At 38.4% G+C, this 27657-nt stretch overlaps 2 protein-coding genes across 2 annotated transcripts in view; both read left to right on the top strand.

The window, feature by feature from the left end:
- The window catches only part of DARS1 (aspartyl-tRNA synthetase 1), a 34473-nt gene extending 23968 nt beyond the window's left edge, over window positions 1–10505 (top strand). Inside the window, exons 8-16 of the mRNA XM_088521797.1 lie at window positions 939–1050; window positions 2898–3032; window positions 4207–4354; window positions 5315–5461; window positions 6216–6258; window positions 6890–6970; window positions 7595–7706; window positions 8649–8720; window positions 10134–10505. Coding sequence (XP_088377923.1) covers window positions 939–1050; window positions 2898–3032; window positions 4207–4354; window positions 5315–5461; window positions 6216–6258; window positions 6890–6970; window positions 7595–7706; window positions 8649–8720; window positions 10134–10225 — 942 coding nt within the window. The 3' untranslated portion in view covers window positions 10226–10505. The remainder of the gene's footprint in view (window positions 1–938; window positions 1051–2897; window positions 3033–4206; window positions 4355–5314; window positions 5462–6215; window positions 6259–6889; window positions 6971–7594; window positions 7707–8648; window positions 8721–10133) is intronic.
- Window positions 10506–14201: 3696 nt separating this feature from the next.
- On the top strand, window positions 14202–27288 carry MCM6 (minichromosome maintenance complex component 6). The gene is made up of 17 exons (XM_088521792.1): window positions 14202–14308; window positions 14958–15104; window positions 15628–15738; window positions 16218–16467; window positions 17183–17348; window positions 17443–17588; window positions 18473–18623; window positions 19290–19431; window positions 20428–20569; window positions 20715–20822; window positions 21452–21607; window positions 22685–22813; window positions 23735–23896; window positions 25035–25170; window positions 25465–25632; window positions 25890–26029; window positions 26765–27288. The coding sequence occupies exons 1-17, from the start codon at window positions 14202–14204 to the stop codon at window positions 26876–26878; spliced, it is 2475 nt and encodes an 824-aa protein (XP_088377918.1). The 3' UTR covers window positions 26879–27288.
- Window positions 27289–27657: the final 369 nt, after the last annotated feature.

Here is a 27657-nt window from a genome sequence, read left to right as displayed (position 1 = left end):
AGAAGTAAACAGTGCTGTGACGCACATCGTCGTAAAGAAGTGTTCTGGCAGCTGCTTGCAAGAATTCCTTGATGTTTTTGTACGCGCTTGTAGGCTGCTAACTGTCACGTCTCAAACGCTGCAAGTGCAAAATCAGATACGGGTTCAGTACTGACGTATTGCAGTGTTTGCAGCATGCACTAAGTTTGGGTTTTTTTTCACACTAAAGCCTGAGAGTGTTAAAGGAAAACCTAGTGTTAGTATTTGCTAAGCGGAGAAACAGCTTAATTGTGTCATGCACATAGACAAATAGAAGATGATCAATTCAGGTTTTCACCTAAATACAGGCAGCTTTTGGTATAAATTTTTGGAAGACAAAATAATTGCCATTCTCATATTGGGTGTATGTGGATTGTTTTAAATGCTGCTTAGGAGATCTCCCTTTGGAGTTGAGTGTGTGATGGTTGTCTTACATGGATTATGTGTGGCTATGTTTTATGTGACAAAACATCATATTTGGGAGTCTTTAATAGAATCAAACATTCCTACCAAGTATAAGTTGAGTGTTGCTTTTATCATGCATTATAGGTTTCTGCAGCTGCTGTAGTTTAGTGTGGTAAAAGCTTTTTAATAGATTTTTGTTTTTATTTAATTTCTTACTATAGTACCTTATTTGCAGAAGCACATCTCAAATCAGTGATTCTTTAAATGCTGAATTGACTGTAATGCCTCCTTAGTAACGGAATGGTCTGTATAGTCAAATTAAGTGATTCTTCTGTTTCCTTTACTATATTCTTCTTGTGTAATAAATACCAATTTGTGCTTTTCTCTATTCAGTCAAATAAATATAGGAAATGAAATCTTCCTAAGAGAAGAGGTTCATCCTTCCAGCTATCTGGAAGACCTGAAGAGCCTGGAAAACTAACGTAGGTTTCATTATTTTTTTCTTCTTCTTATAGACCTCAACTAGTCAGGCAGTCTTCCGCCTTCAGTCTGGTATTTGTCAGCTTTTCCGAGAAACTCTCATTCACAAGGGATTTGTGGAAATACAGACTCCCAAAATTATTTCAGGTAATGTATATTTTATTCAGCATCTACAGATCTCCCTGTAGAGTTGTTCAGTGTAGCTATCTCCTAAAAATTTGTCAGCTTTTTAAGACACTTCTGATTTAGATGTAATACAGCAACCTTCTAGCAGGTAATGAAGTTATTCTTCACCTGGCTTCAGATGCTGAAAAAATGACAACACAAATATATATACCTAATGTATGTACTCTGCAGCATATGCAAGTTTTGATTTGGTTTAACGAAGATACAAGATACAACATAGAAATATGTGCAGTCATGTGTGTTATTCTGCACATCAGTGTTCTGAATGATGGACACTGGCAATCTAAAATCCTACTTTCAAAACAAAAAATGTTCCAGTTTAACTTAAAAGCAGCTTCCATCATGTAGGAGTTGCAACCACCACATCATGGTATAAAAGATGATGCCATTATAGTAAATACTGACTGTCACCTCTGTAGCAATGAGTGTATGATTGAATGGAAGATGTTAGCAGTGTTTTCCTGAAGGTGTGGCTCAGGACATTCAGCTCAAATTAAAGTTTTGAAAGGTAGGTTTAGCTTCTGATTCTGTTGCTAATTTGCTGTATTTTCTTCAAAAGTCAAGTTCTTTCATATACAGTTTTTCTTCCATCTCCGATGTGCTTTGAGGTTTTTTTGATGTCACTAAGACATCTTTTATAGAAAATGCTACTGTAGGGCAGAATATTTGTATTGTTCGTATTTTGTGTGTTTATTATGCAGATACATTTTGCCTACTAAGTTTAATACTTTTCCGTTTATATTTTGAAGACTGGTCTTCACTGAGATAAAACCAGCATGGGTTTTTTTGCTTTTACAAAATTCATGTAAGCAGCTGTCCTTACTATATGGAATGTACTGCTGAGCTATATGATTTACTGCCTTTGTTTCAACTGTCTCTGTAGGAAAAGCATGAAGCATTGAAGACTCCCAAATAATGTATTTACATAGGACCTTTCAGTGTACTCTTGTTTCTGTGCAGTGTATCACTGAAAGCAAGCAAGCATCCCATTATCGGAATGAAATAACGTTTTGGGTTTTTTTTCAAAAAAAAAAAAGGTTAAATAGATGCAGCCCTTGCTAAACTTTGCATTTAAATCTTACCTGTTTTAAGGAGATTTTAAATGTTGAACTGTGTTCAAAAAATAAGTATGTAGATATTCACCTAGACCATTTTAGTAGGAGTATTAGTACTGAAAGAAGAGAAACGTTTATCTTGGTGGAACAGTTAATAATAATGACAGTATTTAGCACCTTACCTAGTGTTATCATAAAATTTTTAGGGACTTGCTAACAAGTAATTTACTCTGGCATATTTTTGTTAGCAAGGTAGGCAAGCGTAACTTTCATATCACTCACTGAGAAAAGTAAAGTGACTCAGCTGATAGTTTAAGCAGTTGACAATGAGGAATTCAAATGCATGTGTTCTTGTCTCCTTTTTTCTTAAGGTAACTTGCTGTGCTAATTGCCTCGTACTAAGAGAAATGTTTAGACCTTTGGCAGATGTCTTGTGGTAAATCTAGCTGTGCATCTTGGCCTCATCTGGCCATCAAAGCCAGTTAACTCTGGTCTTGTAGGTGAAAGGAACAGTTGGGGATAGTAATATCTTAAACTACCCCAACAAAATTTACAGGACAGTGCCTTATGGTTGTGAGCCACAAAATTTCCCGCAACTCTAATGGATGCCATTGTATCTTTTTCATCTCATTTCATATGCTTTGAAGAAAAATCTCATTCTTGCCTTTAAACATAAGCCCAATAGTAGTGGAATCAGTCTCTGAATTTTTCTTTCATTTTTATCCTGATAACTACTGTAAACATTTGTTTCAGCTGCCAGCGAAGGAGGAGCCAATGTTTTTACTGTATCGTACTTCAAAAGCAGTGCCTACCTGGCTCAGTCTCCACAGTTGTACAAGCAGATGTGTATTTGTGCTGACTTTGAAAAGGTTTTCTGCATTGGGCCAGGTAAGAAGAGCATGGGCTTATCCAAGTTTTGAAGTGTGCAGTGATGTCTTTTTGCAGTTTGGGGACAACTAAGATTCGTGTACGCTGAAAGCTTCAATAGTTTCACTTTATATGGTTTCACTTACCAAATGCAAATCTCAAGTGGGCTGACTAATAAAGCTGGGTAAGGTTGACAGAGAAGTTTCTGGAACAAAAGTCAAATGCTGAAGCGAGAGTGGAATACTCTTCTCCAGTGCCTTCTCTTCCAGGAAGAGAAAGAATTTTTGCATTGAAAATCAATAATATGATGAAGTCAGTAAAACATTTAACAACTGTGATTGCTGAAGCTTGAAGTTTCCTATTAAACATGCTTTATTTGCCCAATAGCTAGTACTTGAAAATAGGCAATTTAGGTTTTCTGTACCTCAGATCACATATTAGAATATACTTATCCTTTGCTCTTGTATATGTACTAAACAGCTTTATTTAGAAAGTTCACAAGTGGGCTGTCAGTAAATAATCCAAATTTAATGTTTTCCAAGCTTATGCTTTCTTTCTTAAAATATGTGCTAAAATAAAGCCTTGACTCTTCAAGCAGTAATTTGGTACCTTTTCCTAAGACCTCAAAATCAGATTTTAGGGTGTCTAAGCGGGAAGTGCTGGAAAACGAGTAGTAAAAAGCTTACCAAAGAAAAAGGCAACAATTTCAGAAGATCTTAAATGTCTTGTCTTGTTAATATCTAAATCATGAGTCATGGATTGTGAGAGACATGTTTATCTACATTCACATACTTTGAAAACAACAACATGCACACGTGCAGAAACCCTTTTCCTCTGAAAAAGGCAGCTTTTCAAATCTGCAAGTTCTTACATGCCTGAAAGCTTGTCTGTTTTTTCCACTCCTGCTAGTCTACCACAAGCTACTGCCTCTTTACAAGTCTTGCCTCTCTTGTATCCTTTGACTGTCACAGTTACAATGATGTTATCAGTGTTATAAATGATGCTTTGCAGAAGTCAGTTTTCTCTTTGTTTTTAGGTAAGAGTTGTCATGTCTAGAGGCAGCTTGTCTGCCTGTCCATAAACTGAAGGGATTATCTGCGTGTGTGTGTGTGTGTTTTTTTTTTTTTTTTTTTTTTTCCCCCAAACAGGAAAAATAATTTCAGGTAAATAGAATTTCTGATGTTTAATTTTACAGTGTTTAGAGCTGAGGACTCCAATACACACAGACACCTGACTGAGTTTGTTGGTCTGGATATGGAAATGGCTTTTAATTATCACTATCATGAAGTGGTAGATGAGATTGCAGATACGTTGGTGCAGATATTCAAGGGACTTCAGGAAAGGTAACTAGAGCATTTTCCATTTTATAGATTACTTCATCTGTAGGAGATACCTAACACTGTGTTATGAAATGGGTGGGCATTTTATCCTCAGCCTGACAGATGATCATTAGTAATCTGATTTACAGGAGAGCTTCAAAACTCTCTCTGAGCTTAACGATTTTTCTGTGCCTAACTTTAAGAGTTCAGTAAAGCCACAGGCCAGTACATTTTTTTCTGGTTTTAGCTTGATTTGCACCTCCTAGAATATGCCAGATTGCACTAAGAAGGCCTGTTTTTCACCGGTGAATAATCTTCTTAACAGAAATGATCCATCATTACTGTAAAATATCCTTCCTTTTATGCCATCAGAGGTAGACTGATTGATCTATTAATCTAATATTTACTGTTTAATAAAACTTTTAGGAATCAAATGTGTTGTAGTAGCTTGGATCTCTGTCATGAAAGAATTGAAGGCTATTTTCCATTGCAGTTTTTAACTTGGTAAAAAGCCAAGCCAGCAATTTAAGGAGTGGTTTTCATTTTCTTACAGATTAGAGCATCTTGACAACAGAAATGCAGATCTTTTCAGCTGACTATAGGGAAAATGTTCTATTTTATTGAAATTGTACAAATCCAAGTAGACCCTGGCTAAATACTACAAATCAAAAGGATGATGTAAATATGTCTTTATTCTGAAGAATTTGACCTAGTCAATGATTTCTTACAAAAGGAATAAAACAGAAGTAATAGTAAAATACTAATGTGTATATCATTTAAGCAGATTACATAAATTTGCATGAAGCATTTCAGTAGGATTATACAGAACTTTTCCAGAAGCTGCCTAAAAAATGATTGTATGTTGCAAGAGGGACCTCTTGTGGCAAGAATTTATTGGCATTGCAAAACCATTATTAGATACAAGAAGAGTTATGTTTCTTGATTGTGTTGTATTTTGCTTCTCTTTTGTTTTCTTGTATGTAGATTTCAAAGTGAAATTCAGACAGTGAACAAACAGTTCCCGTGCGAGCCGTTTAAGTTTTTGGAGCCAACTCTGAGGCTGGAATACTGTGAAGCTGTGGCCATGTTAAGAGAGGCTGGTGTTGAGATGGGTGATGAAGAAGATCTGAGGTATTGAAATGTATTAGACTTGCAGTAGTAAAGTGTCAGCTTGGCACTGTGCAGCTGACATATCTGGAAATGGATAAGCTGTTCTTATATCCAGATCTCCTACAAATAAATGGATGGACTTGAAAACAGGCCTTTCTTTCACTGTAGACTGTTTACAAAAACTCAGGACATCCAAAAGGCAACAACTTAAAATATGAAATGAGAGGAACTTTGAACCTCCTAAGCATAAAAAAGTATTTGTTTGCCTAACAATTACAGTTATTCATGTGAATTGACACTTTTTTTAAAAAAAAATGGAATTAAATTAAAAGATTCTTCAGTCTGAAAGTCGTTCTTTTCAATAACACCTCCCCATTTCCTCCTCCTACCTCTCAGGAAAGTTGTTAGGCGATGGTTTCATTACCATTGACTGAAGGATGGATTTGTTCAATAGAGACATAAATTTAGTGCACAGATTGTCAGTGATCTGAATATAGTGACTTAGAAGTAGGTGTAGGTATAGGAAGAGCAAGAAATCTCCAGATGTCCCTTAATTTAGGGAATTTCTAGGACCAAATACAGCATACTTAGGAACAGAAACAAATAACTTCAGTTTTGAAATTGCTGTTCACACAATCCAAAACACTCAGAAACAAGTAATGTATTTTGTAAAAGTGGGATGCAGCAAATTGCTTCTAAACTCTTTAGCCTTATGAAACTATCATCGCTTAGGTGATTTTCAGTTTTATCACTTAATGGTGATAATCTTTTTCAGCACACCTAATGAAAAGCTCCTGGGACGCCTGGTGAAAGAAAAGGTAACTGTTATTTTAGACTAAATGCATTTGTGATTGAAACTGAAGCCTGAACTTGTGGAATGGGTGGGTACATTTTTTATGTACAGATGGAGAAGATGAATCTGAGAATATGCATAAATTAAGACAGTTTGTGCTTGGCGTAAGCATCTTCTGACATTATTTACATTTTGCTGTTACTTTATCTATTTTCAGTTTTTTTTTCCTTATCACCAGGAAGTTGTTTCAAACCATTTTAGATCGCTTTTGATATTTATCACCTGTTATGTTAAATACAATGAATAGATGTATTTATTTTCCCTTAGGAGAATTAAAAACACAGATCCTAATTAATTCTCTAGCAGAACACAAGTCTATGGCAAAAAAGAAATGACCAGTTATTATGGCAAGACACTTTACTGTTAAGCATCCTAAAGTTCACAGTATAAGAAATACTGGGAAACTGAAAAATAACGTAGTTTTTACTGATAACAATTAGTTTTGAAGATAATATTGTTAAATTTCTGCAAAGTTACTGGTGTTTTTTTTTTTAAGTTTTCCAAGATTAACTGTTTGCTGTTCATCTTTTTGTAATTTGTGCTTTACATCAATTTATATTATACTAACTGTTTTAAATGACTTTCTTTTCTGTCAGTATGACACAGACTTCTATATTCTTGATAAATATCCTCTTGCTGTGAGGCCTTTCTATACAATGCCAGACCCAGTAAACCCTGTAAGTAAAAATCTTTGTTGTTTTGTGACTTTTTTTAAGTTGAAAATTTTCTGTCTAAGGATAACCTGACAAAATAGATAAATTAAAATACTTTTATGTTGTCTTCTGCTACAAGTGAAATTCTGGTAAGAAGAGTTCATCAGTGTTACAAGATTCATAAAATGTTTGTAGTTACTCTTTATTGGTGAAAGTGTCCCACAGTGAAACCAATCAAGCTAATAGGGGGGTAGCTCTATGAAAAGATTACTAAAGTCAGAGCATTGGTGCTTTTACTGCAATCTCTGAAAAATATATTTTTCTAGTGCAACAGACACTTTAATAGATTTTTAAATTGCTAGAATTCTCTAGTTTATTATTAAATCCAGACTAAATATTTCTATAACATCTTTTTCTGCAATAACTATGTGCAATATAATGTTTTTTCAAAGGACCAACTTTAACTTTTAAAAATCTAATCCAGCCTAAAGAGTGGAGTCAAATTACAGTTAATTTAATAGTAATTTTAACAGTCCCCAAATACATTTCACTTTTCCTACACAAGTTCGAGTGTCATAAGCAATGTTATTTACAGTTGCATATAAAAACAGGTATATGTTGGAAATAAATTTATCTTTGTCTTTCCAGAAAAACTCCAACTCTTACGATATGTTCATGAGAGGGGAAGAAATTTTGTCTGGAGCTCAGAGAATTCATGATCCTCAGCTGCTGACAGAAAGAGCTCTGCATCATGGCATTGGTAACCAAACAAACTATATCATATAAAGCTAGTCTTAAAAGTTTGTACTTTGTGGTAGGATTTATTTCCTTTAGAAGAAGTATCCGAGGGGCAGAATTTGATACATGGCAGTATTGCTAAAACTGCAGTACTGCCTATTGCGTAATGTCTCTTGTTCTGCTTAGTCATTTTAATCTAGAATGGTCCTCTTATAAAAAATTGGTTTAGTTTCCCCAAAACACCTTGATGAAAATAGGTAATTTCTGAAGGCTTTATAGCGATCATAGTGCGGGAATGAGAGTCCTGCACAGGATCATGCAATGGAATGAGGGTCGACCAGCAAGTCTCATCCTGCCAGTCCCTCTCTGCCCTCTCACCAACCTCTTACAAAATCTCCATCAAGGCTTTTTTTAAGCCTTGAATTGGGAATCAATAAGAAAGAAAGAATCATTCAAGAAGCCTCCACTGGTATGGAAGGACTCGACAGGGGCAAGGCTGGATAATAGTAAAAGAGTAAAAGTAAATTATGTGGCAGACAAGAGTGGAATGTGTAGATTAAAGTTATGGTTTCAGGAGTTATTAGATTAAGGTTGCAGATAGGAAGTACCAACAAAGAAGGAGCTCTTGTAGCACAATGGAAAATGGTTGTTGGATCTTCATTTTCTCACTGCAGGATATTCAAGAAGTCACCATTTTCAATAAATTGCAAGTAGTTTGCACTACCTCTTACTTGATTTTGAAATACCTAATACCTTCTGCCATTAAGTTATTAACAAGATTATAAAATAAAATGGGTTTATTCATTTCTAGACAGTGTTTGTAAAAACTGTTAGTTTGTACATCACATTGATAAAACACACATTTTGTTGTGTTTGCAATCCTCTAGCCAATTGTGTGTTTGACTTGAGGTTCATTAAGCAGGTGAGAAATTTATGGAAGTAAACATATCTTTTCCCTCCCTAGATTTGGAGAAAATAAAAGCCTACATTGATTCCTTTCGTTTTGGTGCACCTCCACATGCAGGTGGTGGAATAGGTACGTATCACTTATCTCTGTTATTTACTTTGTATTAACCTGAGTTTAACTTAAACTGTTTGATCTCAAGCAGGGTTCGATATCAATTTCAAAATGGTAATCTTGTTAAATAACTGCAAGCTGTTTATTCAAGGGGAGCTCCTTAGTCTCTCAGTGCATTTGATGAAGCTGTTTTGTTGTGGGGATAAACAAGTGGTTGCTTCTGTCTTAACGCGCAGTGGTCTGACTGAGTGGTACTGAGCAGCTTTGGATAATGCTGAATGTTTCAACAAAGTTATAGAGAGGCCTCCCTTCTTGGATGTGAGCATTTTGCATCTAAAAGTTTTACTTGTCATCGTACTATTCTATATCTATCCTACATCCTAGCCATCCTGTTTCCATTAGCAAAATGTTATCTGTTCATCTGTGTTCATCTGTGCGAGAAAAGGATGCTTTGTAGGTCCTGAGCAATATCCACAATTTCAGTCTTTTCAGGTTTATATTACTTTTGTAAAGAATGTTTATTAAATTCTCTTCTTGTTTCCTGAGCAATTTCCTAAGTAGGCCTTTAATAAATATGTCATTGAACTAGCTGTTTTTAAATACTTGCAAAATGCAAACCTCAGTGGTCGGGCACTATGTACAAGCAGAGGGGATGCACGCAGCATTTGGAAGCAATACAAAATCACTTAGTTCCGTCAGGTTAATATCAAGGAAGCTGAGGTTGTATCTGTCCTGTAATGTGAATGCTCCCCATGGCACATCCCAGAGGCCAGGCCAAGTACCAGGCAAATGGAAGATCCTGTGAGAGGGAACACTAGTTCCTAGCTGTTCATATGGAAACCCTAACATCTTTGCACGTTCCACACTGTACACTTGAAACCTCCAAGGTTTCAGCAAGGCAGAACGCAGCAACTAATGAAATATTTAGCATTATCATAAAGATACCAGTTGCAATAGTACATACTGCCCAGTCTAAATGTTTGTGCTGCGGAGGTCTTGGGATAAACTTCTCCAAAGGTAGGTTTTTACTCTAGTTTTTTTGTCGGCAATTAATGCCTTTTGTGCTGAAGCCCTTGGCACCAGCTCTTGAGAGTGATTTACTCTGTACTGTGAATCTGTATACAGCATGCCATTTTGTGAACCTCTGCCCTGTGTTTAAGTTTTCAACACCATCCCTTTTGAAAGTCCCAAGTGATTCAAAACAAGATCAAACCTCTAGTACCTTTGCTAACTGATACGTGTTCTAAATGATGTGTGTTTTTGGAAGGTACAGTAGGCAAAATTTAGTTTTTGGTTCCAGCTCCTTTCTGAAGTCAAATAATCTTTGGTCATGTGTGAGGGTGATTGTAGTTACGAAACATTTGAACTAAACTTTTAGGACTAAGAATCAAATATACTATTTTTTTGTCTTTTTTTTTTCATTTCTTCTAGGGCTGGAAAGAGTAACTATGTTGTACTTAGGGTTGCACAATGTTCGTCAGACCTCCATGTTCCCACGGGATCCCAAACGACTGACACCTTAACATGACCTGCTTCTTACTGAACCTGCTGCTACTGAACCTGTATTGATCTGAGCATTGCATTGCAATATGCAATAAAACAAGAAAATCCAGTTTACTGAAGTGCCACAATAATTTTTTTATTCTCTAATTTATTTAAAAGAAAATATTTTAACTAATCAGAACTCTTTGTATTAGAGACTGGGTGCACATTTTTTATGAAAATGTGATACTTGAGTTAGTTATTCTAGTGTCATTTTCAACTGTATCATATTTCTAAGCATTTTAATTATGCAATTAAAAATTCTTAATTTTTAACTTAGCAAGATCGAATATTCATAAGTGCTAATTGGATTAAAGCTAAAATAACTGGATGTTTACAATTCAAAAAGCAGGAGGAAAACAACAAATACAGGAGTACCAGTTAAAGAAGCAGGTGAAAAGTGGAGCATTCTTGAAAAAGTCTTCGTATCAAGTTGTGAAAAGTAGATTGCAATAAATCTCTTGAAGTCAATGAGATGCAATATGTCTGTTTTCATGTGTGTGTTTGTGTCCTTGCAAGATAATCGTGAATAGATATGAAGGTTCCCTGAAAACTGATGGTAAGTTTATTTGTTTCCTTTCTTGTTTAACTTTTTGAGAGTTGTTTACAAGCAGCAGGCCCATTCTTTGTCTTATGCGACAGAGCACTGGAACAGGCTGCCCAGGGAGGTTGTGGAGTCTCCTTCTCTGGAGATCTTCAAAACTCACTTGGACACAGTCCTGTGCCACGTGTTCTAGGTGACCCTGCGTGTGCAGGGGGTTGGACTAGATGACCTCTAGAGATCCCTTCCAACCTTAAGGATTTTATGATTATATGTTACTATTTGAGAGGAGATTGCATACACTCATGGGATAAGATGAGGGATATAAGATGTACTCGTAAAGTAAATGGATGGTGTGTTTGAGAGCAAGTCTTGTATTTTTCTGCCTGATCCAGCATCTAGGATGACTAACAAAAAACAGTGGGTTTTTAATCCCTCTATTGCCAGTGGAAGAAAGGCAAATAATGTGAATAAGTCGGCTCTTAACACTTTCTTTTTCCACTGATAAATGCTGTCAGCAGCAGATCACTGTTGTACATTTTGGGAAATCAGGTAAGAGTACTTTAAAAATTACTTTTAGACATTCATTCTTTCCAATGAATTTCTGCTTGAACCTCCTTAATTAACAATCATACATAAAGCCACTTCATGTTCCCAATGTAAAGGATGTCCTGCAGTCTGGGAGGAACCAGTGCTTTTAAAATGTACTTTTATTTACTAAGCCAGATGGCTTTTCAAATGGAAAGGGTTTTTTTTTTTTTTTGATTGTTTGTTTTTAAGATCAGATGCCTAAAAGTAAAGGATTTAATGCCTTATTTCAGCATTCAGTTAGTCTAACTTTTAGATGTATTCTAATTCCTGACTTAGAATTTTGGCCTAACATTTTACATGTTTAAGGAACTTTTAATAGGAGCTATGGTTTAGGCAGTTCATCTTATTGTTGCTACCTCAATTCTCAAATGTCAGAGAAGACAGATATTGGTTATGCTACAAAAAGGTCACAGAGGCTGTGTATAGTTCTGCAGAATTGCACAAAAGGGCAAATCCTCTTCTGCAGCTGCCACTGAACAAGGCTTGATTATAATGTTTTCTGACAAGAGTTCTCCATTATTTAAAAAAATATATAATTTTAAGAATACAAGAAGTCATTGGGTAAAATACTGGAAATGTGCAACTTGAGCTGTGTTTAGAAGTCATAATTCAAAGAATAACATACAGTTTCACACACCAGACTGGTGAATTATTTACGATGAAATTTTTCCAAAATTATTAACTTCTACTTAAAATGATACAATAAAATCCATTTAGCTTTATAAAGTACAAGGGAATACAAATATGTCTTACTATGGATTTGATTAATGCAAGTTTCAAAATAGTTGGTAATTTGGTTTAGCCAGCTAGAGTCAATTGAATTATTTTTACTTTTCTACCTCTGGAGCTGTATTTTATTCCATGTGGGAAGCACTTTCTTCTGATAATAAAATTACTGGATTTCATTTTTTGCCCTCCCTCCCCCACTCGTCAAAAAAAAAAAAGTGATAGCTGTGTTCATTTTTAAAAAATTGGCAGCAAATTTTGAGCATGCACTCCCTCAGTAACAATTGTGTTTATGCTAAATGGGTTATTCAAAGCCAGGTTTCATTTTGATTTCCTCATACTAATTGTACAAGTACCAGAAATCTGGGATGGAGATCCTGATTCCTCTGTGTACATAATGATTTTTTTTTTACTTAACTATTTGAAAATAACTTTCATCATAAATTTAAATCTATCTCCCCTGAATGTCATTTTATTAAAATACTTCAGTGTGAGTTCACGTTATCAGACCCTAATTTTAAACACTGCAAGTAGTAATTTATCTTTTTTTTATGTTGCTTTGGTAGTTCTACAAACATAAATGGATAATCTTTTATCCCCACTAGCTTCTGCAGAGGTTTTAGCATTTTACATGGAGTCCACATTTTTGTTTCTGTATCAATTCAAACTGTATTTTTTTGACTATTGCATTATATATAGGTAATTACAGTCATTTATAATTTCTTAAATTTATCAAATAGCTGAAAGGAGCATTATTAGTAAGGAATAGCCAAGGAGTCATCTGTTTCGAACAATAAAACAACCTTCTTTTCATCTGCAGCCCAAACTAGGTTGCTGTGAAAGCCCATCTGTGTTGAGTGATTTGTCTGGACCTGCCCAGCAGGCAAGAGGAGTGAGAGCTGTTGTTCCAGATGCCAAGGGCAGGACTGTTTTCCCTGTGGCCACAGACGGATCCCACTTGTAGCAGCTGGGAGATGGTCCTACACGGTACCAGCTTTCCTGGCACCAAGGAGAGACTTCTGAGCAGCATTTTAATCTGTAAACAGGTGCAGGGCAAACATGGGAAGATTAGCAGGCATATTATTTTGTGGTATATAAGATGGTGAGCTGGATTGCAAAATTAAGGAATAAAAAAAATACTGTAAATTCTCTTAAAACTTTATAATCCATCATCTTTCCTTTTAAACTGTAACTGCTTTTGAGAGTTTTATTTTCCCTTCCCCGTGGCTACTAGCTTCACGGCTGGACTCAGCTCCTTGCAGTTACGGCTTTCTGACTTGCTTCCTTTTTTACTTTGCCCAGTCTCTAATCAAGGATGAATGAGCAGAAACTCGAGCTCCAAAAGTCACATAAGAACAATGTATTTCAATCAACTTCCTTTAAGCTCTTTAGTAGAAAGCTGAGAAACTCGAGCCACATCCTGTTCAATCCCCCTTTTTTCACCATCCCACCTTCTATTCTTTTGCCTTCCTCTGCAAGGATTTGCTATTTGGGAGAATCTGATAGTGTTCCTAGTCACTTTAATTTCTCAGTTAAGCTTAAATGGGTATTTTTGGTTGTCTTTTCGCTCCCCAAACAATCTAAATACTGAGCACAGTGCAAGCACTTAAGTGTTTCTACGTAGAGACAGCTGGACCTGTATGGACACATCAGCTCTGTCTCAACACTAGAGCTGGAACTAGGAATGGGGGCTGGAAAAACTAAAGCAGCTCTCGTAACGCATTCCAGGTGTCCTCTTGCTAGCACGACGCGTTCTTCCAGCACAGTTTTAAGTTTTCGGTTGCTTTTCCAAGAACGACACCGCTCACAGGGAGAGGAGCGAGCGCTGCCGCGGGCAGCTCCCCACGGCCCTGTCACAGGACCCGGGGCAGGCGCGGGCCAACGGCCGCCTGGCGGGACGCGCCGCCACGCAAGCTCCGCCCCCGACACTGACGCCATCGCGTTTGGCGCGAAAGCGCCCACGCGGGAGGGAGGGAGATGAGGACCAGCGGGGCGGGGCTCTGCTGGCCGGCGGGCGCCCATTGGCCGAGGCGGCGGCCACGTGGGGCGGCTGTGGCGCGAACGGCGGTGGGGTCCGTGTGGGGGCTGGGGTGGCGGCCATGGACCTGGCGGTGGCGGCGGGTGAGGCGGGCGCGTCGCAGCAGCAGCAACTGCGCGATGAGGTGGCCGAGAAGTGCCAGAAGCTGTTCCAGGACTTCCTGGAGGAGTGAGTGGGGTCGGGAGGGGAGCGGGGTGCAGGCCCGTCACAGGAAGGGGAGAAGGCCGCCATTTGATGGGGGGGGGGGGGTCGCCAGTGGGAGGGGTCGCCAGTGGGAGGGGCCGCCATTTTGGGGGGACGTCGTTATTTGGGGGTGCCATTTTGGGGGGTGCCTTTTTTGGCGGGGAGGGGAGCGCCCCGCGGCGCGGCCTGTCGCCCCTGACGGTGCTTTCGTTACACTCGGACTTTCGGCCGCTTGTCGCAATGTTGTGATACCGGCCGGCTTCAAAGCCCTCTCGCATCTGAGTTCCGGCGAGTTGGTCCGCTGGGCTTGCTGAGCTGGGCCTTCCACCGGCACAAAGCAGGGAGCTGGTAGCGTGATGAACACCAGGCCCCGTTTGCTTGTGTGGGGTCGCTGTTTAATCCCGTGTGTTAAACCAGCTATAAGAAATGCGGATCGGGCCATGCTGTCTAGGTGTTTATGTGTAGGAAGGGAGCAGGAGGAAAGATACTGCTAAAAAAGACGTGTCCCAGAGAATATGCTGTATTTCTGCTGCATGCTCCTTAGCACGCCCCTTTCCTCCCCTTCCCCACTGTGTTTAGCAGAGCTCATTTGCTGCCTGTTTTAACTACGAGCATCTTCCCGGGTTGCTTTCAGGTTCCAGAACAGCGACGGGGAGGTCAAATACCTGCGCGATGCCGAAGAGCTGATCCGACCCGAGCGGAACACGTTGCTCGTAAGCTTTGTGGACTTGGAGCAGTTCAATCAGCAGCTCTCTACCACTGTCCAGGAGGAATTTTACAGGTGAAGCATAGAGATTACCTGAGCAATGCGATGTCAGGCCCAGAAAGTCGTAGCAAAAGTTCATCTGCTTTCGCTATGATGAAAAGTCTTTAATGTTTAAAACATGTTTTTTTTATTGGATCAAAACATGTTTCCTGCTGGGCTTGTTGTTGTTATTTCTGCCTCTCTGAGAAGTTAACTGGGCAGTTGCATTTATTCTGGTTAAGTAGGTGGTCAGGATAAAAACAAAGTAAAAACCTTAGCAATTCTTACTCTGAAAATATTTTATTGAACCACTAGCTGATTTTCAGGCTCTGTGTCTTAATATATGAGTAAAAGTGTCCTCAAACAAAAAGGCAAATGGTGATATTATGCAGTTGCCTCGCATCTAACATATATTTAGATTAATTGTTGTGTTCTCACATAGTGTGGCCAGTATAAAACAGAACCTGCAAATGTATGATAAAAACCTTTCACACAGACTAATGTCAGGAAGACATTTTGATAGTTTCTGTAAAGCTAAAACTTATTTTCTGTGTTTCAGGGTCTATCCTTATCTCTGCCGAGCAGTAAAGACTTTTGCCAAAGACCATGGAAATGTTCCTTCAAACAAGGACTTTTATGTTGCATTCCAAGATCTGCCTACTAGACACAAGTAAGATGATTATTAATTTCAAAAACTTTGCTGTTTGTTTCTATATACAAACCATACTGGGAAACCATACTGAAAATGTTTTGACTATGTAGCAAGAAATGTGTAATTTATCAGTACAGATGTGCAAATTGCCTAATCTTGTGTGGAATATTTTCTGAAACACTTTGAGTTGTGAATCAGACACTGGACTAGAAGGGCAGGGACCTCAGATAATTGTGTTCATCATATTTTGCAAACAAATATTGTAACCTTGTCTATTAAAACATAATTTAGGTACTTTTTGAAGTAAAACTGGACTAACTTTTAGATGAACAGTTAAGCACAAAACAATATAAAAGTTTGTGTAAAATCTGAAAAGGACAAAACATTACAATTGTTCTTTAATCACAGATTTAATGAAACTACCTACTATCTTAGTATTGGGCACGGCACTGGGCCAAAAAATACCTGCTCAGCTAAGAATTTTATGTCTTAAACAGAATTCGAGAATTGATATCAGCAAAGATTGGCTCCCTGATGCGCATCAGTGGACAGGTGGTGCGAACCCACCCAGTTCATCCCGAGCTTGTAAGTGGGACCTTCCTATGCCTAGACTGTCAGACAGTGATTAAAGATGTGGAACAGCAGTTTAAATACACGCAACCAAACATCTGCAGAAACCCAGTCTGTGCCAACAGAAGGAGATTCCTGCTGGACACAAACAAATCGAGATTTGTCGACTTCCAAAAGGTAGTGTGTGTGTGTGGGGGGGTGACTTTTGTCACAAATTGTGACTTTTCTGTGCTAGCTGAAAGGTGCTGTTTGGGCTGCTACACATTGGCGATAGTTAATTTTGGTACTGTCAGCTTCAAGAAAAGGCTTCAGAAGAGGCATTAGAGTTCCTGCTAACAGCTTGCTTTCTGTCTGTGGAAGACTTATTTTTAAAGATTAGAAGTTAGGAATAGAATCAAAGCATTTTTTTTCGAATGACACTTATTTTTGAAGTAAGGCAGAGAAAGCTCGCATATTTAAGTCATTGTCACTCTCCTCTGGCAGGTACATCATGTATAATTACTTTATATAAGTATGAAAAGAGGCATCTCTAGAATCTTTGGTGTTTCATTCTTTCACATCATTCTACTTTGCCAAATTCTCTGTGTGTTCCATCCTACAGTAACATTTTTGTATCTGTCACATTAATTGAACTGTTCAAGTGTCCAGAGTGGTTTTCCTAGTCCACAGAATTGAGCTCTCCTGATCGTTCCCTTCAGTTTCTCCAAAACTGTCTAGATATTGATTAGTAAGGGGATGTTTTGTTTGTGGCCTTTTAAGAGGAATTTCATAAGATTGACATAGGTGGCAGCAAGCAAATGCCATTTACTGTATTTGTTAACAGCTTCAATTTTTAAAGCGGTTTCAAAATTAGCGACTGCTGCTGAGTCCTTTCCTATTCTGTAAACCTCAGGTCCGCATCCAGGAGACACAGGCCGAGCTGCCGCGTGGGAGCATTCCTCGGAGCGTGGAAGTGATCTTGCGTGCAGAAGCTGTAGAGTCTGCTCAGGCTGGTGACAAATGTGACTTCACAGGGTCGCTGATTGTTGTGCCTGATGTGTCTCAACTCTCAACACCAGGTTTGTAGCTTCTACCACTGACTGCACCTTGGATGGGGTGTCCCCTCCTGCTCGTCTTGGGAACTGTTCTGCTGAACTGTTGCTCTAATGGCAGGGGTGCGTGCAGAAACCGGCTCCCGTGTCAGCGGGACCGAGGGCTACGAAACCGAAGGAATCCGAGGACTTCGTGCCCTGGGAGTCAGAGAGCTGTCGTATAAACTAGTCTTCCTAGCTTGTTATGTTGCACCAACAAATCCACGGGTGAGTGTGGAAAGAAACTAGGTTTAAAAGTGTTGGTCCTTCCTGTTCTGTATAACTTCAGATTGAGGGGAGTTAAAATTTTAATTTTATATATGTACCATCTTACTCTGCATTTGACTCTTGTTTCTGATTGGGTTCACGTGACATACTTGGCAAATAACATGCCTGTGAAAACTGTTATGAACTGTAAAGAGAGTTTTATTGACTTAATTTAAAGAGATAAATGATTCACTTATTTCCATTCAGTCTTCGTCCATTTCTCCAACATTTATTCCAGGAATCCTAATGTTTCATTTTGTCATGGGGCAGGGAGGCTAGAAGCTAACCTTCTTGTTCTCTCCATTTTATCATTTAAATCATGAATATTACTACACCATACTGAATAATACTGATTATGAGTTTTAGCCATGATGATATTATTAGCCATTATGATACCCATCCTTCTGTTAGAAGCTTGCCCGTATAAGACAAAAACAGTGTTTGTTATTTCTTTGGTGTAGGAGTCTCCAGCCTTAGTATAGAGTAAAAAAGAGCCTTGAAGTTCTAGTTAATGAAGAATACTTATTAAGGCAAATCTTAGCGAGAGGAAGCCGTCCTGTTTTGAACTGGATGAGCATCTGGCACAGGATTTTCTTACTAGCTGAAGTTACTCCTTTGATATTTCCCACCACCGACAACACACCCTGGGACTTGCCTCTCTCTGTTGGTTTTTCAATTTCTAATTTTGATGTCTAAGTTAATGAGCTTCCTTAGTCTACAATCAGTCTTTCTGGATTTTTTCCTCCTACTCTGCTCACACAGCAAGTTCATATAACCTCTTTTTCTGTAGTGATCAGACTACTAATGTTGGTTTTACTTGTATATTTTCAATATCTCTTGTTTAGTTTGGTGGAAAAGAGCTCCGAGATGAAGAACAGACTGCAGAAAGCATTAAGAACCAAATGACCGTGAAAGAGTGGGAAAAGGTGTTTGAAATGAGCCAAGATAAAAACCTCTATCACAATCTGTGTACCAGCCTCTTCCCCACTATCCATGGTAAGAGTCCAGTTGTGGTATTAGAGTGGGGACATCTCACTTGATATGTGAAAATAATAACTCTTTGTGAAAATAACAAGTCTTTCTAATGTCTGTTTAGTGCCATTTTGTAGCCCTCTTCTGACTATCTCAAACTTACCTCCTCCATCATTGGTTTTGCTAGAAAAGGAGAATCTATTTCCTGAGTATGTCCTGTGTTCAGTCATGAAGGTCTAAGTCAACGTGGTTGGTTTTGATATTGCATCACCTACAACTAAGCCCAACAACTGATAGTTGCCTGTAAACGTTGCTTTGTATGAACCTCCTTCTAAAAATTTAAGAGTTCCAAATACTTGCACACACTGCATGTGCATGTAAGCATTTGAAGTTGTGCTTCTGCCTCTCAAGTACATTGTATTTATTTTGGTTATATCTGAAAAGCCACCTGCTGAATTTTGTCCATATCCCAACCACCTGAGCATTGAGGAATTCAGCTGATATCTGAGTAGTTTTACCTTGAATCTGTATCAAGCACATGCAGTTTTTAGTGGATGTTTAGCAAATCAGTGGGCTCTGATTTGGTGCTTCCAGATACCCTAAAAATTCTACTGGGCTGAATTTTTATTTTAAATAGGAGAAACGAGGAGCTACGTTTTGGATTTTATTTGAGTATCTCTTCTGGGACAGGTAACGATGAAGTGAAGCGTGGGGTTCTGTTGATGCTTTTTGGAGGAGTTCCTAAGACCACTTCAGAAGGCACTTCATTGCGTGGGGACATCAATGTTTGTGTTGTTGGTGATCCAAGCACAGCCAAGAGCCAATTCCTGAAGTAAGCATCTCTTTAAAACTCAATATCTAAATATTTTTCCATGTGATTAGCAATTTAAGTGTTTACTGTGCTGCTTAAATGTATTTATTTATTTAACCTTAGCCAAGGGACAGTCAGGTAAAATATTTAAGAAAAAATTCTGGGAAATACTTGGATATGGTTGAATTACTTGGGTAAGGTTGAAACATATTTAACAAGTCCCTGTGGTAGCAACAGCAAACAGCAAGGAATGAATTAGTGCTGCACATGCTTTTTTGTTTGTTTGTTTTGTTTTCCCTGTTCATTTTTAATTTAGTGTATATCGAAAGGTTCCAAACACTTTGGACAAAGGCAGCTGTTGACCTTGAACAATAATTATTGACTACTCAGTCTCATGCTTTTTTACTTGAAATACTGTTTAAAATTATGCTTCATTCCTCATATACCACTTTCCAAGGCAGACTGGTTTGGGAACAGCTGGTCTGGAGAACCAATTTGATACACTAGCTGGCATAGGAAGCACAGGATTTCAGACCTCTATTCACTTATCTTTGCAACTCTCTGCTTGAGGCTGGGATATTTCAGCATACGCATCATGCATTAGGCTGTCGAGGCCAATCTGGCTGCTTCCTGCTGTGAAGCTACTTGTTCCTTTGTGCTGACACTCACCTGACCCGCAAGGAGCAGTGACAGCCTGTGAAGTCAGTAGAAACAGTGGAGGAGGTCTGAATTGCTTCTTTTTCTGCCACAGTAGCCAAAGGTGAATAACAGACCTGTGACAGTGTGCAATTAGGTAGTTACTGTTCGCAAACATCAATATTGATGGAAAGGCTTACGGCCCACCTAAATGTAAGTCTACCTACCTAAGTGTAAGTCCTTGCTTTTTGAAGGAAAGAATGAGTTTCTCTTTAGAGGTTGAAAGCAGTGCAGTGTTAAAGCTGTCTGGTTTCTGCAGGTTTTATCTATTTGTTTATTTAAAGTTGCCACAGCCTAGTTCTTCACTGCTTCTCTCCGTAGGCACGTGGAAGAGTTCAGTCCCCGTGCTGTGTACACCAGTGGAAAAGCCTCCAGTGCCGCCGGTCTGACGGCGGCTGTTGTAAAAGATGAAGAGTCTCATGAATTTGTTATCGAGGCCGGGGCACTGATGTTGGCAGATAATGTAAGTCCAGTAACTAGAGAATTCCTTCATCCGTGGAATGATTTTGTTTAGTGACAAAAATCTCCAAGTTGTCTTCAATATATTTATTTATTTATCCCAAAAGTGATTGTGTTTGGGTAACGTGTTATTTTTAATTCTGCTTTAGGGGGTTTGTTGCATTGATGAATTTGACAAAATGGATATGCGGGATCAAGTAGCCATCCATGAAGCAATGGAGCAGCAGACTATATCCATTACTAAGGCAGGAGTAAAGGTACCTTGTGCTGTTCGTCTACTTGACCAGTGTGCCTGATTCCTAAAGCGTTTGTTCTATTTACTCATCCAGGGTCAATCTCTATCATATTCCATTTCAACTTCGTAGTTGTCTCAGTGTAACAGCAAAGATACCACTTACCTGCTCAGTTTTTGTGCCACATATACCCAGAAAGAATTAAAAAAGTTTGATAAAATGAAGAAAGAGGTAGTAATGGGTAGGAAATAGAAAGTGGATAACATGATGGGAAAATCTGAACCCTGAGGCATCCCTAAAGGAGGATGTAAATTTGAATTTGTTTTTAGAAGTAAATTTTATACATGAATTGTAAAAACAGTGAGCTTTGTAGAAAGCAGTTTTAAGTAGGCAGAAATGCAATGCTCTTAAAATGGTGATTCATGCAGACTGCGATCAGGACAGAGAGCTGATAAGAAAACACTAGTGAGAAGAACTTGGGCCCTTCTAAGGAGATGTTGTAATACCATTGGATCTCTGTTAAAGATTGGTAGCATTATGAAGATGTTACAGGATAGCCTACTAATGCTATGCAGACCTATTGGAATGGCAGTGAGTTGATTTCTTTTTGGTTCCTTGCGGTCACTTTTTGCTTGTTTTTCCTCCGTTGTCAGGCTACCCTGAACGCCAGGACCTCCATTTTGGCTGCAGCAAACCCAGTTGGCGGGCGCTATGACAGGTCCAAGTCACTGAAACAGAATATAAACCTGTCGGCTCCCATCATGTCTCGATTTGATCTCTTCTTCATTCTAGTGGATGAATGTAATGAGGTAATTTTAAGGAATTATAGAATGATTTACATCAGAAAGCCTTTCTGGAGATTTCTACTCCAACTCCAAGCTTAAAGAAGACCACTAAGAACAGATTGACTTGATGAGTTTTGATTATCTCCAAAGATGGAGATTCTGCCACCTCTATAGGCCTCTGCTTCAATGTTTAACAATTATTATATGTTTGAGATTTAAAAAAACAAACAAACAAAAAAAACCCCGAAAGTATACCTGATCAGAATTTCTTGTCCTCCAGTTTGTCTGTTGCCTCTTGTCTTCTTAGTCTGTACTTCCAAGAATAATCTGGGTCCATCACTCTGCACCCTCCAGTTAGGTGTCTGTTTTGTGTTATGGCTGCTGAACAGCCTCTCATTATATTTAATGCTCTCAGTTTGTCTCCATACCTCACCTGTCTCTGCCCCATGACCATCTCTGTGGGCCCCACTGAGCAGTTTTAGGTGAAACTAGGAGGTCTCCTGAGAACCTCCCTCTTGTACTTTTCTTCTCTCTCTAGAAAGCCATGACTGTCAGTACACATTTGAACATACCCTGCTGAATACAAGGATGTTGCCATTTCATTTTGTGCTAATTTAACCTGCAAACTTGAACACCATTAGTCATTGTTGAAAATGGCTGGTTACTATGGTGAAGATTGCTACCACCAGGCTATGTGATGTTGGCCTTGGGAACATGTGAGATACAGAGATTAATGTTGGCTCAGTACTTCTCTCTGCGCTCTTTTGCTGGGAGTGATTATCTAATTGAAAAGGGACTGTTTAAAGAGACAAAGTAGGCTGAAAAGGAAGCAGTTCCCACGCTGTAAGTGTTGCTTTCTACTGTTGCTTTGGCTATCTTGTAACCCAGGAGAGTTGAAACTGCCTTTCATCCTTTCTTTGGTATTTTTCCTCATATTAAAAACCCAGGACATTCTCCAGGGTCTTCTGGTAGAGAATCTTGCTTCAGGGAAAACTAGCCCTGCCATGGGGAATGCAAGTAAGGGAGCAGGATGGGAAGGAAGAAATAACCTGTTGTTTTTATATGTGGCTGATGTGATCTAACAGAGCAATAATGTCCCAGGTTACAGATTATGCCATTGCCAGACGCATAGTGGATCTGCATTCCAGAATAGAAGAATCTGTTGATCGGGTCTATTCCTTAGATGATATCCGAAGATATCTACTGTTTGCCAGACAATTTAAACCGAAGGTAATTCTATTTCTCATCTATTAGTACAGTATACTGTATGGAAAGGTCCAAAAAAAAGTTATTCAGCAAATTGCTTCCTTTAGGCAAATGTAGTTTACTCCTTATTATATAGCAGTAGTTTCAGTTATTATCTAGATATGAAGTATATTTTGAAGGCCAGGTCTCCAGAGTTCAAAAGAATACATGACAACTCAGCTGAGACTGATGCTTGCTTTGGTGGTGGTTTTTAACCTCTGTCTAGAGCACCTGATAGGTGCTTTTGTAGCTCTGCCTTATCTCAAGGCATGGAGTGTTTAATGTAGCTGCCACAGAGATTTTTGTATTTTACTGGCCAACTGCTTAATCGAACAATTGACTTGTCTTTGTTGCAAAAGGATGTTGTCCCTCTGTATTTCTTTACCTTCTTCATTGTAAATGCAGAATATGGGAAACTAAGTACAGATTTTTGTGGTCTGTCCAAATGGCAGGTTGCATGGGCTGTGTCACATCTTTCAGAAGTTTTTCTACTGTAGTGCTTCTCAAATGCTAGGAGAGAGGACATCGTCCCTTACACAGAGCAACCTGTATCCTAGGGAAGGCCAAAGGAATTCATATAATAATTCCATGTCTTCCCTGCTCTGGATGACAGGGAGAAGGCAGAGACTGGCAGGGCAGGTCAAGATAAGGCCTTATCTGACTTTCATGGTCAGTGTTAATCAAATACCTTTTGGACAACAATTGATGTTAATGTTGTTGGATTAATTATAATGTTATTGTTATTGTAATCATATTATATTATTGTAAAACAGTTGCTGTTTTGTGTAGCATGTTGGACAGTAGACTAAAAATGGCAGCTAGTATATAGAACAGTGATCTAATGGGAGAAGCATGAACTTAATATTTTTTACATGGCAAGCTGTTAAACTGTCTTATGTCAAATAGATATCTAAGGAATCAGAGGACTTCATAGTGGAGCAGTATAAAAGGCTACGTCAGCGTGATGGCTCTGGAGTGACAAAGTCGTCCTGGAGAATCACGGTGCGGCAGTTGGAGAGCATGATCCGGCTGTCCGAAGCCATGGCCCGGATGCACTGCTGTGATGAGGTATCACTTCTGTATTAGCATTGCAGGTGTTCTTGCTTTGCTGTGTGCTGCAGTATTGTGTGTATTTTAATCCTCTGGGTGGGCAGGAGAGCTTGGATGTTTTCATTTGTGAAACCAGTCATACTCTATCTGAATTTGTATTCCAGAAATACTGTTTTCAAGGTGTGTCAGTTGGTCTAAAACGCAAATATTTATCTTCTTGCAGATAAATATGTCAGCACTTTCAGCCAGTCTAATTATACCAGTCAGGAAGAAATAATTTATATTGATATCGGGCAGGGCTGCTGACAGTGTCTCTTGTAATCTCATAATTTGTAAAGTCACGCGTCTCTTTCTCATCTGTAATCTAAAAAGTCAAAGTCCCTCAAGGCAGCTGAACCTCCCTGAGAAAATGCAAAGGGATAGTCAAGCACATACTTGTGACCTGAGCTCGTCTCAAGCACTGCTGAGATGTAGTGATGTGTGATGAATTGTTCGACAGTTACCCACCTACTCCCTGCTTCAAGATGTAGAGGACTTTTAAGGGTTGCAAATGACGCCACAGTGGTACTAAATGGCTCTCTGGTTACATGAGAAAGACACCTGCTGGGTACATTTTAGTTAAATTTAGCTTAGGAAGAAACAGGCAGCTTATGGCACAACTCTAGGGGACCTTTTCTTTTTTTCTAAATCCAGAGGAGCTTCTTTTAAAAGTAAACACTTTTTCTTATTTCTGCTCAAACCCACTCCTTTTCATGTCTTGTACCTCAGTGATCTTTCTTAAAGTAAAAAATATTATCTTAAAAATATATTTTATATATACATAAAATATATATGTTATTTATATTATATTTATGTAACAACTCTTATTATGTATAAAATATATATTTTTGCTTAAGTAAAAATATTGTCCATATGGTAGTTAAGGCCTGAAAGGTTCATCAGGCTGCTTCATCCATAATCTTATGTGAACCGGGAGTCGCACATTTTAGCAGGAGGTAATTTGGCTTGCAGACTTATGGTTAATTGGGTGAGAGGAGTAGAACACCAGCTCAGCAGACTCTGGGATGAGTTTCTGAAGCTGTGAGAGGAAATATGCATGGTAGCTGTTCTTGTATTAAAGGCTTTTTTAATACATGCGTTTTCAAATCTTTTCCAGGTTCATCCAAAACATGTGAAGGAAGCTTTTAGGCTTTTAAATAAGTCCATCATTAGAGTTGAGACTCCTGACATCAATTTAGACCAAGATGATGAACAGCAAATGGAGGATCAAGAGGACCAAGGTGGAGTCAATGGTAAATCACTTGCAGACACCTTTTGAAAGAGGAAAAGGGCTTCCAGCCTGTTATAACTTAAATTGCATATATATTTCTCTTTATTTCTCACCTATTGCTCCTCCTTCTGTACCCCTCTAACTAGTAATGCCTGGAGTTGGAGTCTAGAGTTTTTATGCCTGTTCTGGACTCTTTGAGCTTCCTTATGGTCTCTGTTCACTTTGTTGGTCAATGCAAGATGTTCTTGTGACTCACAGAGAATTTAAGACAGTTAAAAGACATTGCAAAGTTAAACCTGGCCATGTGTTCAAACAGGTGAGGCGGAAGCTCCAGCTGGGGTCAATGGTCTCGTGAATGGGATCGGTGGCCATCCTGAGGACGTGAGCAAGGACGCTGCACCCAAAGCTTCTCTTAGACTGGGCTTCTCTGAGTACCGGCGGATTTCTAATCTCCTTGTGCTGCACCTCAGGAAAGCAGAGGAAGGTAACAATTTCTTTATTAGAAAAATGACTCAGGAGAACTGTCGTATTATAGCCTTCTGTACAAAACATGCCGATTTAAGAAAAAGAAGAAAATCTGGTAGGCGAGTGTGTGTTTCTCTTTCAAGCAAGAGTTTTAAGTTATTGTTCAAATATATGTCCTTTTCTCTAACAGTTCCATTGTTGTATTATGCTGCTGTGTTTTTGCAAATTGTGTGAATTGGCTTTGTCATTAGATTTTCTTTTCTATCTCATTTGCAGAAGAGGACGATTCATCATTAAAGAGGAGTGAACTTATTAATTGGTATCTAAAGGAAATTGAATCTGAAATAGAGTCTGAAGAGGAGCTTATAAACAAAAAGAAAATCATAGAGAGAGTCATTCATCGACTTACACATTATGTATGTACATGGATGCTGAAAGGGAATTTTAACTTAGGAATATACTGCATTAAAAATGAGTCCTAAGTTAAGAAATGTCATATTGCTAACTGATGCAGTATAAATGCTTCCTTTATTTAAATCTCTGTTAAAAATAATTACAGAGAAAACACTGAAATAAGTTAGAGATAAATGTGTATGGAAAAAAGTTCAGAATCCTTACAGAAGTGTGAGTGGTATTTTTCTGCGCTTCTGTAGTATTATACATTAGGACTAAAAATGCACTCAATTTCAGTAGTTAGTTTTAAGCGTTATTCATAGAGCCTTATTTAAAACAGTTCTGAGCCTTATTTAAAACAGTTCTGGGCCTTATTTAAAACAGTTCTGTGAGGGGAAAAGTTATTCTTTTCCAGGATCAAAGCATTCACATGCACAGAAGTTACTGATTTCAGGTTTTGTATTCGAAGTGTGGGAGTACTAGGGCAGTTCGGAGGAGAAAATATCAAAATATAAAATGGGCAAAATATTCTTAATTTTAAAGATACTGAACAGATAGACTGAAATGTTCCCAGAAAGTATGCTGTGTGGAAGAGGTTTTCACTGAAGATATTTACTAAGATAGGAACTTATTAAAAAGGGAGCTTACAGTTAAAAGGATTAAATAATTCATCAGCAGGAGGTGCCCCCAGATGGCTTCTAAAAATTAGATATAGTCTTTTTTGTTCTTGTCTGATTCCTGGTTGTTATTTGTTGCAGGACCACATTCTTATAGAACTGTCCCAGTCGGGACTGAGAGGCTCAAGAGAAGAGGAGACTTTTGATGAAGATCCATACCTGGTTGTCAACCCTAATTATCTGCTGGAAGACTAAGGCTTGAGAACTGACTAGTGTTATATGTTGGAAAGTGCATTCTCTCTAAATTTTTGCGATAGTTGCTATATAGCTAACATCTTAAATTCGTATGAATGCTTTACTGTCAAATGGACCAATATGTGGTTAGTAATATATGATTGTTCATATACATTGAACTTATTTGGAATATTTTTAAACAAATGACATACTAATGAATTGGTTTCGCTACTTGTTCTGGGTATCACTGCAGTCATCTGGATGCAGAGGAGAGTCATTCAATACCTGTTTTCTACATTAAGCTGTGTAGATGCTTTTGTTTTAAATGAGAAGAATTTTGCATTATTCTTCTACTGTATTTAGTAAACTTTTTATGTCATGGTTTTTCACTGTTTTTTCTTATGAACATAAATAAAATATCGTTAAATGTCTACAGATGCCTGGGGTGGCTTTGTTGTTTGTGGTGTGTGGGTTTGCTGTTTTCATTGCCTGTGCTTTAATGCTAAAAAACTAGCAATCTGAATACATACTATTTTATGGAATATTTGATCTTCTGGATGACACATGCTGTTTTTAGGAAAGTTTTTAAAACTTTCTAGAACTACTAAAGGATAATGATAAAATTTGATTGCTTCTCTCTGTTTTGAGATGGTCTTTTTGTATATGCTTCTGCTGAACTTTTAAAATAGAACATTGGAAATAGCCAAGGCCAAAGCAGAGTTTTAGGCTAGGAGGGCAAAACCTCTGTCTTCTGTGAATGCTTTAACTTGTAAGTGAATTGCAAGGTGGCATGATTTTGC

Source organism: Tinamus guttatus, unplaced genomic scaffold, assembly GCF_059628265.1.
Source record: "Tinamus guttatus ecotype Peru unplaced genomic scaffold, ASM5962826v1 Tinamus_guttatus_pri_ptg000133l, whole genome shotgun sequence".
NCBI classification, from domain to species: domain Eukaryota; kingdom Metazoa; phylum Chordata; class Aves; order Tinamiformes; family Tinamidae; genus Tinamus; species Tinamus guttatus.
Note: the sequence above shows the minus strand (reverse complement) of the source record. Positions and strands in the feature narration are given on the sequence as shown.

Bases quoted from the DNA above. Each gene is read 5' to 3' on its own strand.
- MCM6 (XM_088521792.1), top strand. From the start codon at position 14,202: ATGGACCTGGCGGTGGCGGCGGGTGAGGCGGGCGCGTCGCAGCAGCAG. The intron at 15,739-16,217 runs GTAAGATGATTA...TGTCTTAAACAG, and splicing joins GATCTGCCTACTAGACACAA to AATTCGAGAATTGATATCAG. The intron at 21,608-22,684 runs GTAATTTTAAGG...ATAATGTCCCAG, and splicing joins TAGTGGATGAATGTAATGAG to GTTACAGATTATGCCATTGC.